The sequence below is a fragment of the Papilio xuthus genome, unplaced genomic scaffold (assembly GCF_000836235.2).
Source record: "Papilio xuthus unplaced genomic scaffold, Pxut_1.1 DF827679.1, whole genome shotgun sequence".
Taxonomy (NCBI): Eukaryota; Metazoa; Arthropoda; class Insecta; order Lepidoptera; family Papilionidae; genus Papilio; species Papilio xuthus.
Genome location: NW_013530970.1, coordinates 798,322 through 815,885, shown reverse-complemented (window position 1 = coordinate 815,885; position 17,564 = coordinate 798,322). Strand labels below are relative to the sequence as shown.

Sequence of the window (17,564 nt, the reverse complement as noted above, 5' to 3'; positions counted from 1 at the left end):
CTTGATTTCTATTTATCTTAATCGTCATAATTTTCAATATAATAAGATAAAAATATTTTCTATTGTCCAAAATTTTATGGAAAAATTTTCAAGTAAAAGGAACTCATTTTTAAGTCGTATGAAAATAACAATTTTCACTGCAAAAATAAAACATTAGGGGGCGTCCATAAATTACGTGAAGGGTTTTTTTTAATTTTCTGCCCCTCCCTGCTCCCCTGGTGAGATATCGTGAGATTTTATTCAACCCCTTTCCCCATCCCCCAATCTCACGTGAGATTTTTCAAAATGTGAGTTTCTCACGTAAACGCGTTGGATTGTTATAGTAAAAAGAAAATGGCTTCGTGCTTTTGCTTTTTTTTGTTTCAAACAGAAAAAAATTGCGTGATATTTGCCGAGACCCCCCCTCTAACGTAAGATTAGATGAGATTTGACTTGACCCCCTTTACCTTTAAACACCTCACGTAATTTATAGACGGCCCCTTATAAATATCTCTCTATTCAAGGAGAATGTAAGATAAAAAGCTTTTCGTACAAATGTTTCGGTAGTGGGAACTCACCTTTAAACATATATATTGATTATAATTATTACATCCTTCATATATCGTCAAAGACGAAAGATGCCTATCTCACTCGCACTTATCCTAGCATATAAGTTCATCTCCCTCACTCCAGAATCTCATCAACTTATAACTACATCACTTAAAACTATACCAAGATATTTATTTAATTGCATAATCGAATATAAAAAAATCAATTGGGGAGGGAGAAAATCCTGTAACCGGGTTTATATTGCGATACACAAAAACAAGTACAGTCAGCTACAAAAAGTCACATAACTTTAAAATCTTAAAAACATCTTAAAAAAATACGTATAAACGAATTCCTCAATAACGTATAATACTGGAACGCATATAAACGGATGCATGTATACATATTTTTTAAACCGAAAGGGGAACACTAATTTTTGAAAAAAAAATGTATGCATTTTTATGCAGCTGACTGTACTAATATAATATGTTTTTCTAAGAGTTTATTCTACTACTGTAGATTAAACTAAATTGCATTGTCCAGATAAAGTAAAATTTTCTAATAAAAAAAAGTTATGAAATTTCTGATTTACAATTGGACGTGATTAAGATCGGAAGCTGAAGGGGGAAGATCTGCAGGGAGGAGGAGGGTACCAATAGGTACCACAGCCTCGTCTCTTTCTCTTAGTTTCAGCATTTCATTGCGCAGTTTCTCCAGTACTGCATAGTTGGGTTCATTCTGACGCGCTTTATCTTGTAAGAGAGTTATCTGCTGTTCTTCTAGTTTCTTCTCTTTGCAACTCTTCACTGAACGTGAACCGTAGAGACGGAGAAGGGAGCCCCAGGAGCGGACGTGCGGATGTAACGCCTAGAACATAAGTAATTTATACTAAAATTATAAAGCGGAAGAGTTTGTTTGTTTAAACGCGCTAATCTCTGAAACTACTGGTCCGAGTTGAAAAAATATTTTTTGTTTGATACCATTTATAGAGGAAGGCTGTATAACAATACGCTGCGACCAATAGTTTTTTATTAACTCCTCGCGGACGGAGTCGCGGGCGACAGCTAGTATAAAATAATCGAGATAAAAAAATATTAATTTTGTACTGTAGGTCATAAGTACATATTGCCCTAATACCAAGCTTCCAAAAAGATTGTATTGTAACGAGGTCTTAGAAAATATGAAAACGAAAATCATAGAAAGTAATGAACGGATAAAATAATTGTAATTAAGGTTAGTTCCTGTTCTATATTAGACAAAACCAAGATAATAAAATGTCTTAAACGGGTTCCTGGTCTTAGAAACCCACGGTTAATCACACTGTAGCATTTGAGCGCAATAACATGAGTGTACCTGCAGTATGGACTGCGAGGCGCGCTGCTTTGCGGTCTTCTTGTTCTTGCAGACGACAGTGGCGCTGTGCTTGCCCACCTTCATCGTCAGCTCGATCTTCTGGTACTCCAACTTTTTCATCTGCAATTAAATACATTTCAACTAACCTTAAATATTTATTTGTTAATTTAATTATAAGAACTGCATGACATCCTTACAGTATACAATCGTACGATGATTGCACGTTTAAGATATTTTATTTCATAATAGTATAATTACTTGAATAAATGATTTCATATATCTTGGCAGCTCTTAATTTCCAACAATTCGTTGATCAGGGAAAAAAGGTCTAGCGGGATGCAGTGGGATTACAATGCACCGATGACATTGAGCGCCCAAGATAATTGAAAAGAGTTATACGTACACGCATACGTATATGCGTGCGTATACGTGTAGGTGCGTGTTTACGTGCACATCGCAATATGAAGGTGTGTGTACCTCAGTATGTATGTGCCTGTCCCCGGCGCCGAAGTTGCGCAGCAGACAAGTGCGCAGTATGGCGTGCGGGGAGGGCTCGCACGTCGCCGCACAGAACTCTGATATACGCGGGTCCTCGATGCTCACGTAGTCGAAGAACTGAAACCATCATACAATGTGCTCTTTCCTTCTTTTCTTAAAAGATGGATGGGGAGGGAAATTAGATTTGATAGAGGTGACGCAAAAGCAGGGGAATTATTCTTTTTCTGTGCGTCCCTTCCCCCTGCGATTACAATTTGGCAATACATATACAACTGCAGATGCGTATGAATAACGGTCGATTCGCAATTTCGGCGAACTCAGATTGCCGCTTTCTCGTTTTCCTACTTATCTTACAAATTTTATAAATACGAATATTTATATGAATATTCGTTTGAAGGTATCTCCAATACAGCTGAACGGATCTCGATGAAATTTTACATAAATATAGAACATAGTCTGGAAGACCACATAGGCTACTTATAAAGTTTTTTTAAAATAAAGAAATAGTATGTATAACTGACCGAGAAGTCCGGCTCCTGGTGTGCGGGGGGGGGCTCGATCTGGTCGCGCATCTCAGGTATGAGGATGTGTATGGAGGCGCGCGCGGCCGCAGACTTGGCCTGCCGCTTGCTGGACCCGTACCCCACCCCGTACTGCATGCCGCCGATGTACACTGTCGCCTGGTACGGTGTTGATGCGTTCTCTGAAACATATAGTTATGTTCTGTTTATTTACCGTGGCTTTCTGACACTAAAATGTCACTTTTAAACATATATTTCTGTTTTGTCAAAGTTAATGGAGATAACGATATGTTTGACACAGAGATGTTTTAACACTATACAATAACATTTTTAGGGTTCCGTACCTCATAGGAAAAAACGGAACCCTTATAATATATATAGGATCACTTGTTGTCCTTTGTTGTCCGTCCGTCTGTCTGTCAAGGCCCATTATTTTAATCCGAAGAGCTATACAAAATAAATAACTATTGCAATTATTTCTCCAAATGGGTTTATTACCCCTATAGGGGCACTTTTATTTCTGCTTACCAAGCTGTTTGAACTCGTAGACGGGCTGTTTCTGCAGCGCGCGGTACACATACTCATGGAAGACGGACAGATAACAGCGCCCGTTCATGTTCATCACCCAATCACGCTTTGCCGTCTTGTTGCCTGGACATAAATAAGATTTAACAATGATAATAAAACACGACTATTCGATATAAAAGACATGATATTAGTATGAAAGTAGATTTGACTAGTTGTCAGTGGTCAGAAAACGCAAGTGTACTGAGGTTAGGCTTCGTCAGTCTGGACCGATGCTTGTCTATGCTAATCATTATTTATTTTTCTAGCTATTAGATCCGTAGATATTAAGATAACAATGTTTAATAAACGTCAAGGCTATGTAAGCTGCGAGTATAAGTACAGTCAGGGCCTTTTGCGGTGTTCAACTTACAGAAAAATTGTATCGTTCCTTGGAACAAGCTACGTCTCTTCTTACAAAATAACCTATTAGATAGTAGAGTTAGAACAACAATGACAATTGGTCATATATAGTTTTTTTGTAGTTTCACATTTAAAAGCTGTGTCCATCGTTGTGAGGTGGAATACCACCAAATTCCCTGATAGTACATACCATTCTCCGTGCCCGTGTTCTGCGCGGGTATCGTGATCAGCTTGGTTCCCTCGGGTAATGTGGGATATTGCAAAGTCTTTCTTGCTTTAGTGTATTTACGACGATCTGCCCATCGACTAAAAAACAAAATTAATAAATAAATAAATTACAAAATTACTGTCCCTATTTTAGAAAAAAAAAACAAATTAAAACTCACTGTTACCCTAGTTTAAATTAAATTTCTGACACTTATTGGAACAAATAGGAAAGACTCATTGAAAGGACACGTCAAACTTCAATTCTATTGATTGTCACTTAATCATTATGAGAGAAATATCATAAGGTGGTTAACGATCGAGCGGTCACTTGAAATCGCTGAAATAGCGAAGTGACAGTTGCCCATAGACATACGCAATTGCATATGCGTTGCCTACCTTTAATCGACGGAGGAGAGGATGCACAGAAAGAAAACATTTCCATGCATCCTCTCATCCGGAAAGTCCACTTCCACTTCCCATTCTTTTCTTATAAGAAAAAGGATGGGAAGGGAAAGAGGACTAAATTAGGCCTCCGGGACGCACACTCATCAGACTGTACGCGGAATAGCTTCCACTTGACGCCTGTCTTCTGTGTGGTCGTGGTATTTCACCGGGCGAGCCGGGACAATTCGTGCGGAGATGTTAAAGCGGGCTCTACCCCTGTTAAAACTGTTACATTACATTACTACTTGACCATGACGTAAAAAAATTCAACTACTTACTTGAAATGCATAATATTAACAGTTCTAAACTTGAAAAGACGTTTGCAATAATCATTAATTTGTTCCGGAGTCAAATGTTGAGTTTTCCAGCTTGAGTTCACTGATTCCACTCTCGGTGGTGGCATCACTATGCCTCCAGGTAATACCACCGGTTGTCTACTCAATGGTATCTCATTACTTTGGGTTTCTGAACTTTCATTAGTACCTTGCCCGTTAAACGGACACCTTGGTTGATCTGCGGTATCATCTTGATTATTTTCATCAACTTTAATATCTCTAGCTAATAATTCTGCATCACTTCTTACTTTTATACCTTTAATTTCTACTTCGACTGCTTCTATTTTGTTCCCATTAATAGAAAATTCATCATCATTCCTTTCAATTTTAACTTTATCAATATCTAATATTTGTGTCTCTTGTTTCACAATTGTTTCATTATCATTATTTTGATTGTCACTGATAGTAGAGTTACTTTGACTAGGATTTGCCCACGCACCACTATTGATTTGTTCTTGTATTTTCTGATCTATCTCCTTCTGTTTCTGTTCTTCTTCTAAAGCACGTCTGTACGACAGACAGGGTATAGCACTGATGGGTATATCATGTCTCTGGAATATTTTTTAAATTAATTTAATTTCTTATTCACTATCAGCTCATTATAATTGCCCACTTAGGACTCAGAGCCTACCTAAAGTTAGAGGTGACTCATGTTATGTATTTTTATTTTAAAATTAAAATAAGATTACTATCTAACTAATCACTAACATTTCATACTAAAAAAAAGCTTAGTTACGTAAAATTAATTAACTGAAGCAAAATTTATGTAATTTTTACATAAAATTGGAAAACATCGTCTTATCTGCAAGCTATAAAATTACTAAAACAACCACGAGAAGTTACCTACAATTAAATTAAAAAAAAGAAAAGATTTATATTTTTAAATGTATATTACTATTTAACTCAAAAACTACCAAACTGGTTACAACAGATCTTGCTTCATAATACCTGACTAATGTACATAATACATGTTTAATATAATTATAAAATGTTCTCCGGAAGACATGTTACCTTGATCTATATTGCTTGTACTTACCCTAGTATTACCCTTCCCTAAGAAGTAAGGTTTAGACAGGGTACAGACGCGCGTGGTGCGGTGCATGTAAATCGGCATACCGCTGTAATGACGTACCATCATCCAGTCCAGAGGCAACACTTCAAAATGATTGACTCCTTTTTCTGCAATATTAAAATATTTCACTGACTCTCTTTTTATCTCAGTCTATAGGGTGTCAACACATTGTTTTCTTCCACCAAATTGATGAATATGCCAACCCATTTGTTGATCATCAACCTACCCTTTTTTTTATAACAGAATGGGGCAAACGAGCAGCGGGAACACCGAGGTGTTCAACGACGCCCATGGATATCAGCAATACCAGAGGAACCGCAGATGCGTTGCCGGCCTTATCCCTAAGGAGGGCACTATGTTCTACTCCATACATCTCTAACAGCCATCATCCCCTTATTATGCATAACCTCTTTCACACAATCAATCCATACTTTTATTTGTTTGTTTATAATAATAAACACAAAAAATACAGGTTAAATTCAAGTCGTATATTAAAACTATTATGAGAAAATTATTATTCAGCCGAATCTGAAAAAGCGAGAATCTAAGGTACAGTAATAATTTTCTCTTTTATGAAGGTTTCCCTCTTACCAGAGTTTCTCACTTATGGAGGTCACTCATAGTGACTGGATTCTTGCTTATAAACATTCCTCACTTGTTTCCAAACATTCCACAACTGTATTTATATTTAATAGAATATTTAACTAGAGTTAAATATTCTAGTTACTTATTATAACAGTCTAGTGTTCAATAAATTTTAATAACATAAATAAACATGTTACTAACCTTGTAACACAATCTTCTGTCTCGTTACATACGGCTTTTCCTTCGGTTTTGGCGCCTGTTTGAAACCATCAGGCAAATCTTCTTCTAGCATCTTCTCTATTTCCTCATCAGGAAGATCTTCTTTCCCTATAAGTTTCATCACATATCCATCGATCGCATAACATAGTACAAAATAAACATATAGAATATACATAAATATAATAAAACACATATAACATATATGTGATAAATTTACGATAAAAAATTACCCATGCAATTCTATACATATAATATGTCATATAAATATTATAAACATCAATTTGGACATTTTTAATACTTATTAATTCAAACATAATTAAAACATCAGATAGCGTGAGTTTCCACTGTCTAAAAACCTGTATAAAAATATCACCCCGTCTCTCTCTCTCATTCGCTAGGAAAAAAACCAAAAACAATAAAGTTATACAGATATTAGACAGTTGAATTTCACCAATAAATCTATATACTATTTTAAGCCCATCAAATAATATTATAAAATAACTACCATCAGAACTTTCAGATTCCTCATCATTGCTATCTTCATCGTTTGATTTGACTTCATCCAAAACTTTATATTCTTGTAACCTCTCCAATTCTTCCGGTGTCACAAAGTTGGTATATTTATCTGTATTGTCAACTTTATTCGTAAAATCTAAATCGTCATTCGTAAAATCAGTTTCCATGTCATTCATATTCTCCTGAGCTTCGATCTTCTGTCTTTTCGCTTGTGGCTCAGTCTCTATTGTATCCGCCTCCATATTTACCTACCTAAAAATAGTTTACGCTGATATGGGAAAGTACACAATACACATATGAGATATTTAAACAATTCTAGATTTAATAAATGTACAATTTGCAGTCGAATATAATTAAAGTATTGATTGACAATGTTTATAGAGTATGAAAATTATTACACTAATAAGGCTGGCTAAACAAAATAATGTCACACTTTTACTTTAAATTGCATTAATTTCTAATTATTTAACATTGTCATGTAAATTATCCAAGTTATGAAACAACTAGATGTTAAGTTGTATATAATAAAAGATCTTTACAATAAATTAATTGTAATTATAATCAAAACTATGAAATATACAGTTATGTACATTTAACAATTTTTAAATATATGAAAGTTGTGATTTATTGCTAAGGAAATGTTAAATGTTTCACAGAAAATTGTTATCTGTTTCCATAGCAGCCATCAATATTCAGAATTTCTTAGCAGCAGTAGCTGTTGACTATTATATTAAACTTATAGGAATAAAATGTACTAAATTACTGTAAAAAAAGTATTGAATTCCTATTAATCAAATAATATTCTCTATATCCTAGTGAACAACAAAATCTGTATGATATTCAAAAATTATATTTATTTTCTTGAAGAATACAAAATGTTAATATTAAATCATGGCTAAAGTTTATACATTATGTAAATACTTGACATCTTGTTCTTCTAATGCAAAACTGCTAACCTCCATTACCTTTGTGCAATGACTAAACGAGACAAGGAGTTGAAAGATCGTCCGCAAATAACGATAGCATTAAAAATCCAATGTACTACAACAATTGGATTTTTACCATCGCCCTGTGCAGACTTTCACCATTTCAAAATTCACCAAAAAAGAAGAACAGCGCGAGGACGAAGCGGTATTGCAAAAAACTCACTCTGATAATGTCACAGAGTGCAGTTTCTTGCAAGGCCGTGCGAAATAGTAGGCGATAGAGCTTCTGTGTTGTGCTGGAATATACTGCACTCTGAAAGAACTAATGAAATTGTCGAAACACATCAATTTCTTCGACTACTTTATAACTTTCGCCTTTACAAAACTCTCTAACATTGCTGTGTAAAAATACTCATATATAAATGTCTTACCTAAATGAATGAAATAATGATATATTTCAAGTTAGATGAGAATAAACTATGTGATTTTTATACGATAATACACTTTATCATAATTAATTTATAATCATTGTAGAAATTGAGATTGATTGTACGAACCAAAGAGTATAATAAGTATACTATAGAAAGAGGGGCAACTCGCACGAAGTCGTGGATCCACGGCGATTGTGGCGCTCCATGCGTATAATCGCTGAACTAATTTTTTTTTTTTTGGTACCTATATACGTAGGCACGCTTATTTAGCTCACTATAATAATAACTAATAAGTGGGAATCTAATAAAGTTAAAATTGACATTAAATCAATGTTCAAAAATAATATACCCACTTATGTAGTTATTAATATAGTGAGCCGATATCAAGTAGCCTTCTATGAAATACCTCTATTAAAATGATCCTATTATTATTGGGGAAATAAAAACAAAATATTTTTATATTTTTGTACATTATTTATTATATTTCTACATAACTTAATTTTAAATCTATGCAAGTACATATACATCAATGACTTTCAAGATATCAGCTCAATATTTTAATATATATATTTGAAAATTACATTTACGGTAATAAATAGTATAGCGCGGTCACAAAAGAATGCATACCCTGTAATTAAAACCAAACCCCAAAATATTTTCAGTCATATGCAAGCTGGCAACTGGCAATTTGTAGTTATTTGCGAGTTTAAACACTCTGAACATATTCTCTTACAACATAGGCAAGCAAATTTTTCTTTACAATAAAAAATTACAAATAAAAAAATATATTTTTTACATATACACACATGGACCCACCTACTAATTTCAGACAGACAGATTGGCACACATTTTCTGAACATCACTGACCGTCTCTCAGGAAGGGGGAAACCGTGTATATGTGCACCTACAACAAACAAACAGAATGTGATTTCCTATCAAGTATAGGAACTGATATGTAAAATGTATTAGAAGTAGGGCACCATTTAATATGATAACCGGAAAGGATAAATCACTGTGGTGCTAAAAACTACACCAAAATACGAAAATATTTAAATGTTTAAATGAGTCTGACGTATGGGAAAAACATGAAATTTTTTATTGAATTGTAACTTACCATAATCAGTCCATCTAAAACACAGTTGCGTACAGCGTAATTTTTCACGAAAACACATTTTAATTAAAAACAAAATGAATGAAACAACATTTAACTAAGAATACAAGAACAGAATTAGAAATACGAAAAAACGTAGCGGTTTGATGACACATGAATGTCTCGATGACACAAAGTAGAGATGAAATGATGTTTACCAAGATTTAAAAGATGGCGCCACTTTCCATACAAATCGTCCTTCTTCTAAGTTTCCACCCCCTGGTACGAACACGCCAAGGAAAAGGAATAGACAAAACTGACATTTGATGTTGAAGATAATCAAAAAAAATTATGTTCTTTGACAAAAATGACATTCGACAGTAATTGAAAATAGATAAATTTTATCTTTATAATTATAGCGGCCTACTGTCGCAATATTATCGATTTATTTCCCAGATTTTTCTTTAAAAACGAATATTCAAGGTTCAAAACCTTAAATCTGAAATCTTTGTTTCCTTTCTCTTTCTGTATCCTTCTATATCTACGGATAGTTCAATCTCTGACGATTAATTATGTTATTCGTGAGTACCATTTTTATTAGTAGTAGTTTAGTAGTATTTTATATACTCTTTGGTGAGTACGGAGGATTTTAAATAAAGCACCAAGATATGTCCAAATTTTATTTGTAAGAATAAGCGATGTTTCATTATCAAACTAATACAATATTTCGTGTACATATTTTACAAATATTAAGTGAACTGATAATTTTTTAGTCTTTGTCGTGCCATTTAGCTTACATTTTATAAATAATCTCACTTATCTAACTTAACATTATTTTTATTTGAAATGGACATTTTTGTGTCCTGAAAAGCCCTGTATTTTGAATAAATTAATACAATCACAAATAATTGACAGTTTTTTCAGGAAATCGATTTTCACAATAATCGATTCGATTATAACCAAAACCTGTTTAAGCTCATGTCAATGTCATCGTTCGATTTATTTGTTTCTCAGCTGTCAAATAGAGAAGAATTACAAAAGACCGGTCATTAGTCATAAAAGTATTGACAACGTTATTTCATTAATCACGTAATAATTTGTACTGTGAAGCTACCGTCGTCTGCGTCGTGGTTTGGCTGGAGCGACGGACACGCTGGCGGATGCTATCTCCTCCTGCGTCGCGCATTCTGACTTTTCGAGCTGACCGCGAGCCTCTACAAAGAACATCACATCGCGTAGCTGCTCTTTGAGTTCTGCCACCTGGGACAAAGAATAACATTAATAAATAAACTCTTGTTTGAATGTCTTTTTCACTATTATCTCCACATTATTATAAAAAAAAATCTTCCTTAAGCCACTCATCAGCAATTATTTGTATTATGGTCATTCTGAGCCGGACTATGTTTAGAATGACGTACCTCTTGCATGAATGCCTGTTCCTTGAGCCGCGCCTGTTCTTGCCACTGCGCCTGGCTGCCGGCAAGCGCCGCCGCCAGCCCGCGCTCCTCACTCAGTTCACTCTGCAGTGTTGACATCCTACAAAATGTACATACATATCCGAAAATGTTTATTGAATGCAGATATAAAGTAGTTCCTAAGGGAGGTCCTTAGTGTAGATTTCTGTAGCGTCTTACTTTGCAGTGAGGTTTTGCAGGCGCCTGTCGAGGGCCTTATTGTCGCGCGTCAGCAGCGCCACCTGTCCGCGCAGCGCTGCACTCTCCGCCTCCGCGGCTGCAGCGCGCGCCCTCAGCGCCTCGCACTCTGCGGTGCGCTCAGATTCCATCCTAATTAAATTTAAATTACAAATATTTTATGGAACTAAAGACTTAAAAAATATATTTATACTTTAGTCTTTTCACTCGAAACCTAAAAAATCCGTGATTCATCTTACTTCTTACTAATATTATAAATGCGAATTGTTGGATGGGTGGATTGATGTTTGTTTGAAGGTATCGAGAAAGACTTAGACATAGTCTGAAAGACCACATAGGCTAATAATTTAGTTTTCTTTTCTAATTCCGCTCGGGCGGAGTCGCGGGTGACAGCTAGTCCTTATATAAAACATTCATGTATCGAGTTGCCTCCTGTTTTTTTAAGTGATTATTAGAGATGAGAGTGCAGTGGTAAGTACTTGGCGATCTTATCCTCGTAGTAAGCTCGCTGTCCGTCCAGCTGCTGCGTGAGGATGTAGGTGAACTCAAGCTGAGCTGCGTCCATCTTCTCCCCGCCGCACGCCGCCTCCTCCCCGCCCGCGCCCTCCGCCGCCACCAGCTTGCCGTCCGTCTTGTTCTGTACCAGCCGGTGCACGAAGTTGTCACCTATGTGTTACATACTTAATATGAAGACATTCATAAAAAAAACATTAAAAAGACAAAATATAGCATGAAATGTTTTATTTGTAGATATTTATTAGTAGTTGTTGAACGCGACTCCGTCTGCGCGGAATCAAAATAAAAATGTAATGAATAGCCTGTGTTCTTCCAGACTATGTTCTGCATCTATGTTAAATTTCAACATCCATCCATCCATCCATATAGACAATCGCATTTATAATATTAGTAAGAAGAAAGAAGATATTAGAGTGATTAGTTGTTATAATTGAATATGTTAGAGAAACAAACCTGCATAGTCCCATACCCTGTTGGATCCCAATTGTAAGGCGTAAGTGTGGTTGGAAGCGAGGAAATGTTTCGCAGCGTGACCACCTTCATACCTGTATATGAAAACATAGAATAAGTTGGACATTTAACTCCTGAGTGCGGTAAAAGACCAGCTGAGTGAGTATTTATGTTCATACCCAGAGTGCTAAGCGGTGACTGAGAGATTTTATTTTAAGGAAATTTAATAGTAATCTACACTAAGAAACAGCAAAATTAACCATTAAACAATCTAAATAATCTCCTTTAATTTACATCACCTGCCGCAGCCGACATGTCCACAGATGAGGCAGATCCATAGCGCACCAGCTGTCACCCCATCAGGCAGACCCTCAGCCAACCCGTCCCTGCCCCCCACTCCCTCCACCTCCTCCTCCCCCTGTGCGAGGTGAGCGGCGCCTGTGTGGCACTGGTCGCAGCGCGCCACACCTCGCGGCTCCGGAGTCTGCGCACAGCGGCACACCGGGCAGCGCGCGTCACGCCACCGCACCAGGCATTCGGAGTGGAACGCGTGCGCGCATTGCACGCTCAGCACGCCAGCCACGCTCTCGTCCATACGTTCTGTTTGTACATACATACTTACATCTTTCATATCATTTGCTTTTATATCATTCCAATTACAAGTTCCGTGGAAAAATCTAAGCTAAAACGAAAATAATTTGTTGTAAATGTTTTCTTCTCATTATCCACTCTATTCACAATAGTTTGTGCTGCCGTTCGCGCCTCCGTTCAACTATGTTCTACATCTATGCCAAATTTCATAGAGATTTGTAAAGTCTTTTTAAAGACACGCCGTTATAAACATCAAAACTTTCGCTTTTATAAAAAAAAAATCAATATGATAATAAAACAACATATTTTTGTTTTGAAAACACAAGCAAGGAATACTTTAAGGTGAATATGATAGCTGAAATAAGATGTTTGACAGAGATATACTGTGCCTTCCATAGAGAAAAGAATGCAAGCATCTGACACATTGATATATAACTAACTGTCGCCCGTGACTCCGTCTGCGCGGGACTAAAAATAGATGTTGGCCGATTCTCAGGCCTACTCAATATGCTCACAAAATTTCATGAGAATCAGTCAAGCCGTTTCGGAGGAGTATGGGAACGAAAATTGTGACACGAGAATTTTATATATAAGATGTGTTAATACATACCCAAGCACACAGGACATGTGGGTAGTTCAGTGTGTGAGGGAGGCGGCGTGCCATCTCTGGCCCACTCAACACGGGACACCCATGCCATATGGCACAGTGATTGCGGCTCCAGGCTGCTGTAGGGCACGCCATCAAACGCAGAGTGGAACTCACGAGCTGCTTCTGATGTACGGAATCTAATAAAAGAACAAAATAGCTATATCTACCCAAATTCTTTGATTTTTTTCTCATTACAAATCTGTTGTTAGGAAATACTAAAACTAATACTTTCTACACACACATTTCTACACAACACAATGTTCAACAACATAACTCACCCCTGTAGCCCAATGGGGTAGACCTCTGCCTGATCTCTTCCACGGACATAAATTTATAGTGCTCCTGACATGTCTTTCACTTTTTTATGTATCATAGGGTTGGCACTAGACTTTCTTAATTGCAGATTGATTGCCTAACTTCAATCGACAGGGAGTAGGATGCATATTTACTGTGATGGGAATATTTACCCTGCCTATGGATCCTCTCCTCCAAGTCGGTTTTTCTACATTCACAATGTTCATGTATGTAAATAGACATGTCTTAATAAGTAGCATTACGTGACTACAACCAAAAAAGCACAATTGCTATGAGAAATAAGCATAACCTGTTTTTTCCAGAATACGAGAATAATAACTATTATTAAAACAACAAAAATAATGTAAACTTACGTAAGTAAAGCCATATAATGATCGAGCGATCCATCTCTCAGTACTCTAACATGTGCTATATCTTGTTGACAAGCCGCAGCAAATGCAAGCAGGTCTGGTGCTCCTAGTGCACCTGGTACTGACAGCAGACACAGTGTCTTTGCTTCTTCAGCCTCTTTCAATTCACTTAAACAATGCATAATACTATTCTTCTTTTGTTTTGTTATGATTTAATAATTGGGGAAAAGCATTAAAAAATAACAATTGTAGAATGAAGCACAGAAAAGTTAAAAGGCAATCACTAATTTACTAGCAAGGCTGGTTTTAACCTGCCTGTATTATTCTGTTAAATCTAATGGGATGCTAAACAGTTTGAATTAGGAAGAACAACAACTTTCACCATCAAATATGCTTTAAATATAGGTTTTATAGCATAACTCACTTTTCTTTATACAAATGCAGAACTCCTTTCGTAACCTCTACTAATGGGTTACCACAGAAGAAATTAATTGTCTCATCTTCATCACAGACACTATCTTCAGGTGGTGATTTTCTTGAGCTTGTAGGCAGGATTCCGGAGTCAGTATTAGAGCCGATCAGCACACTGGCATATGTCTCCACTGTTATGGTCTTACTTTCTCTAGCACCACGGTCCTTTTTCTTTTGTTCTTTAGCTGCTTCTGCACAAAAATATAAAAATCATGCAATCCCAAGTTGTAATATTTGCAATTCTTTAATAACCTAATGAAGATTGACGAATAATATGTTAAAATCTTGTGTATAAAAAACGTTAACCATTTTAACAAGAACATTAGTACAAAAAACTAGGAAATGTTATTGCAATTAAATGTTACGAAATATGGAAAAATCCGAAGCAAATGTAAACGTTATTGATTTCCTTTGTTATCATAGTAAACATTTAATACATGTTTTCCAGTTTTCTTCGATATTCTAACAAGTAACGAGTTATGAAACTGATATTAAACAATAAGACAAACCTGTTTCAGATGCATTATCACCCATTTCGGGTAGATCTTCGTCGATTTCAATACGCAATACGCACAATGACACGGACATTTACAAATATTTGCAAGATTGTTTAATAACAAAATATCTGTGGCATAACCGCTGTAAGCACAGAATTTCTTCTAGTTGGAATGAAGAAAATTTTAATATGAATTTTTTGTCTATTTAAAGTATTTACTTTTAAAATGCAGTATCACAATCTAGTAAAACAATTTTATTATGACAATTTGACAGAATTACAGTGGTTGAAAGGCTGACAGTGGCTGACAGCAAAGAGTATATAAAATTTATGTACTCTTTGGCCTGGCTGACAGTTTACAAAATATGACACTAGATGTGTCAATGTCAATTGAGTTTTTGAAATTATCGTATACGTTATCTTAAAATATATTTTTAAATAATTAAAATTAACGTTGTTGATTGAAAATGTGCTAAAACAAAACCTATTTTAAAGGTGATAATATTTAATATTTTAAATATAAAGTAAAAGATAGAATTATTAAATATCTTATCATATTCTCAATCACTACGTTATCTGTGAAGACTTGTTTTCCAGTTTTTCATGACATGAGTTGAGAGTTGAATTTTGATAGAACAAGTGGCAAGTGCTGAAGCTCGCAATGAAGTTGTATAAAAAATAAAAATATTCAATATGGCTACAGATCATACGACGTGAGCTGTCAGCTGTAGTAATTATTGTTTCTTTGTGTTAATTACGCGTTAAAAATGTTATGATTATTCCGTGTTATCGAATATGGGTGCGAAAGATTCAAAACCTAGTTTTATATCTTACGAAGATGCGACGAAGAGAGGTACGCGGTGTGATAAATGTGCGTTAATGTATTACGAAGTTGTATGATTCTATAGTATAGTTTTGTTTGCAGTAAGCGAGAGTGAATTACGACGTATTCGTGAAGCGTTTAAGAGATGTGCCGGTACAAGTGGGACGGCCTTGAGCCTGGAAGCGTTCGTCCATGAAGTGCTATGTGACGGAGTACCTTACGAAGTGGCAGAGTGGTTGTACCAGGCTTGTGGTGGTACAAAGCGAGGGATCATATTCCGGGACCTTCTGTGCGGTATCGTCGTGTTGACGAAAGGAAATCTAGAGGAGAAAATCAAGTAAGATCTTATTGGATTTTTCCTTACAGCTTACAAAAAAAACATTACGCATTCCCATTGAACCACAAATCTTCAAATCCATGTACAATATATATATAGTAAGTTCAACCATACTTATTAAAACTATTAATCACTTAATATATATTGAGAAAACTAAAAGTTATTCTACTTGAACATAACACAATAACACTAAAAGATTAAACATTAGATAAAAAAACAATACATATTATTTACAACAACATTCCATGACATCATTTACTTGAGTCATAAGATTCTTTAAGTTTAAAACTACAAGTAAATGAAAAATAACAATTATAAAAATGTTTGGATTTTTCATTTGACATAAGAATGTTTAATCTCAGTATTACATAAGGTTTTCAAGTAAAAAAACTTACATCAATATAAATATTTTATGATGTAAAAAGTAAAAATAAGATAGAATAAATTGTCAACAAAATTTATTTTTATAATACACCAACATAACAGTACTGATAATAACAAAGTAATTCTTATCAAACATGCCCATTGCCGTGCTAAAATATCTCTATCAAAAGCATTATTATGTCATTCATATGTCGTGTTAGTCTCATGGTAATAGAAACCAAAGAGGTTTAAATACTGTGAATGTAATACCAACATTACAAAAGATACAAATATTATTTTGCAATAATAACTACTGTAACATTTTTCAAATATTATTTTGCATATTTTTTCAATGAATGAATCAGATTTTATATTTCAGTCAGCAATTTTCCTCTATTACTTCTTTATTGTGGCGTTTTTAGTAAGGCTTATTCAAAAAGAGAAATGTACACATAACTCTGTCTTTGAATATTTTGGTAGGTTAATTACGAATACATTGCAATGGTATAAATTAATCTCTACAAAACAGTTGCATATAAGATGCAGTGGGATCTGTATCTTGTACATTATTAAGTGGAAATATTAAGTATGTAAAAACAAGCCTATACCCCTCCACTAAATGGTCAGTATCTTGAATCATTTAGAGTTTGTAACTTAAACTCTTAATTCCTAGTTACAGGCATTGTAGTACATACTTATACTTAACTTGTATTTCAAAAATCAGCTTAGTAAGTCAAACTTAGTCAAATGTCTATAGTATAATTCTATATTATCTATAGAAGTTTTTTTGCATTTCCTTTAACATTCGAAATTTTGAAATTATACTAATTTCTTATATGTATGCATAAACCCAACAGTATAATTAAAATGGCATACTCTGTATTCCAGTATGTTACCGT

At 35.2% G+C, this 17,564-nt stretch overlaps 3 protein-coding genes across 4 annotated transcripts in view; 1 reads left to right on the top strand and 2 right to left on the bottom strand.

Annotated features, from left to right (window-relative positions):
• Window positions 1–471: 471 nt before the first annotated feature.
• On the bottom strand, window positions 472–8,682 carry pasha (microprocessor complex subunit partner of drosha). Of its 2 annotated transcripts, XM_013312465.1 has the most exons (12): window positions 8,563–8,682; window positions 8,355–8,453; window positions 7,195–7,457; window positions 6,672–6,797; window positions 5,850–5,992; window positions 4,757–5,364; window positions 4,018–4,133; window positions 3,429–3,551; window positions 2,901–3,082; window positions 2,359–2,496; window positions 1,882–2,001; window positions 472–1,395 (listed from the first exon to the last, which is right to left on the bottom strand). In XM_013312465.1, the coding sequence occupies exons 3-12, from the start codon at window positions 7,445–7,447 to the stop codon at window positions 1,117–1,119; spliced, it is 2,088 nt and encodes a 695-aa protein (XP_013167919.1). In that variant the 5' UTR covers window positions 7,448–7,457; window positions 8,355–8,453; window positions 8,563–8,682; the 3' UTR covers window positions 472–1,116. The 2 variants fall into 2 exon arrangements, with proteins under 2 accessions (XP_013167919.1, XP_013167918.1); XM_013312464.1 differs by lacking the exon at window positions 8,355–8,453.
• A 1,636-nt stretch (window positions 8,683–10,318) lies between these two features.
• LOC106118014 (BRCA1-associated protein homolog 2) lies at window positions 10,319–15,417 on the bottom strand. The gene is made up of 11 exons (XM_013312568.1): window positions 15,156–15,417; window positions 14,600–14,837; window positions 14,179–14,343; window positions 13,472–13,647; window positions 12,570–12,870; window positions 12,274–12,365; window positions 11,784–11,970; window positions 11,287–11,436; window positions 11,071–11,188; window positions 10,767–10,912; window positions 10,319–10,666 (listed from the first exon to the last, which is right to left on the bottom strand). Exons 1-11 carry the CDS (start codon window positions 15,232–15,234, stop codon window positions 10,663–10,665), a joined length of 1,656 nt encoding a protein of 551 aa, XP_013168022.1. The 5' UTR covers window positions 15,235–15,417; the 3' UTR covers window positions 10,319–10,662.
• Window positions 15,418–15,742: 325 nt separating this feature from the next.
• Usp32 (Ubiquitin specific protease 32) overlaps window positions 15,743–17,564 on the top strand; it is a 31,201-nt gene continuing 29,379 nt past the window's right edge. Inside the window, exons 1-2 of the mRNA XM_013312325.1 lie at window positions 15,743–15,995; window positions 16,068–16,302. Coding sequence (XP_013167779.1) covers window positions 15,938–15,995; window positions 16,068–16,302 — 293 coding nt within the window. The 5' untranslated portion in view covers window positions 15,743–15,937. The remainder of the gene's footprint in view (window positions 15,996–16,067; window positions 16,303–17,564) is intronic.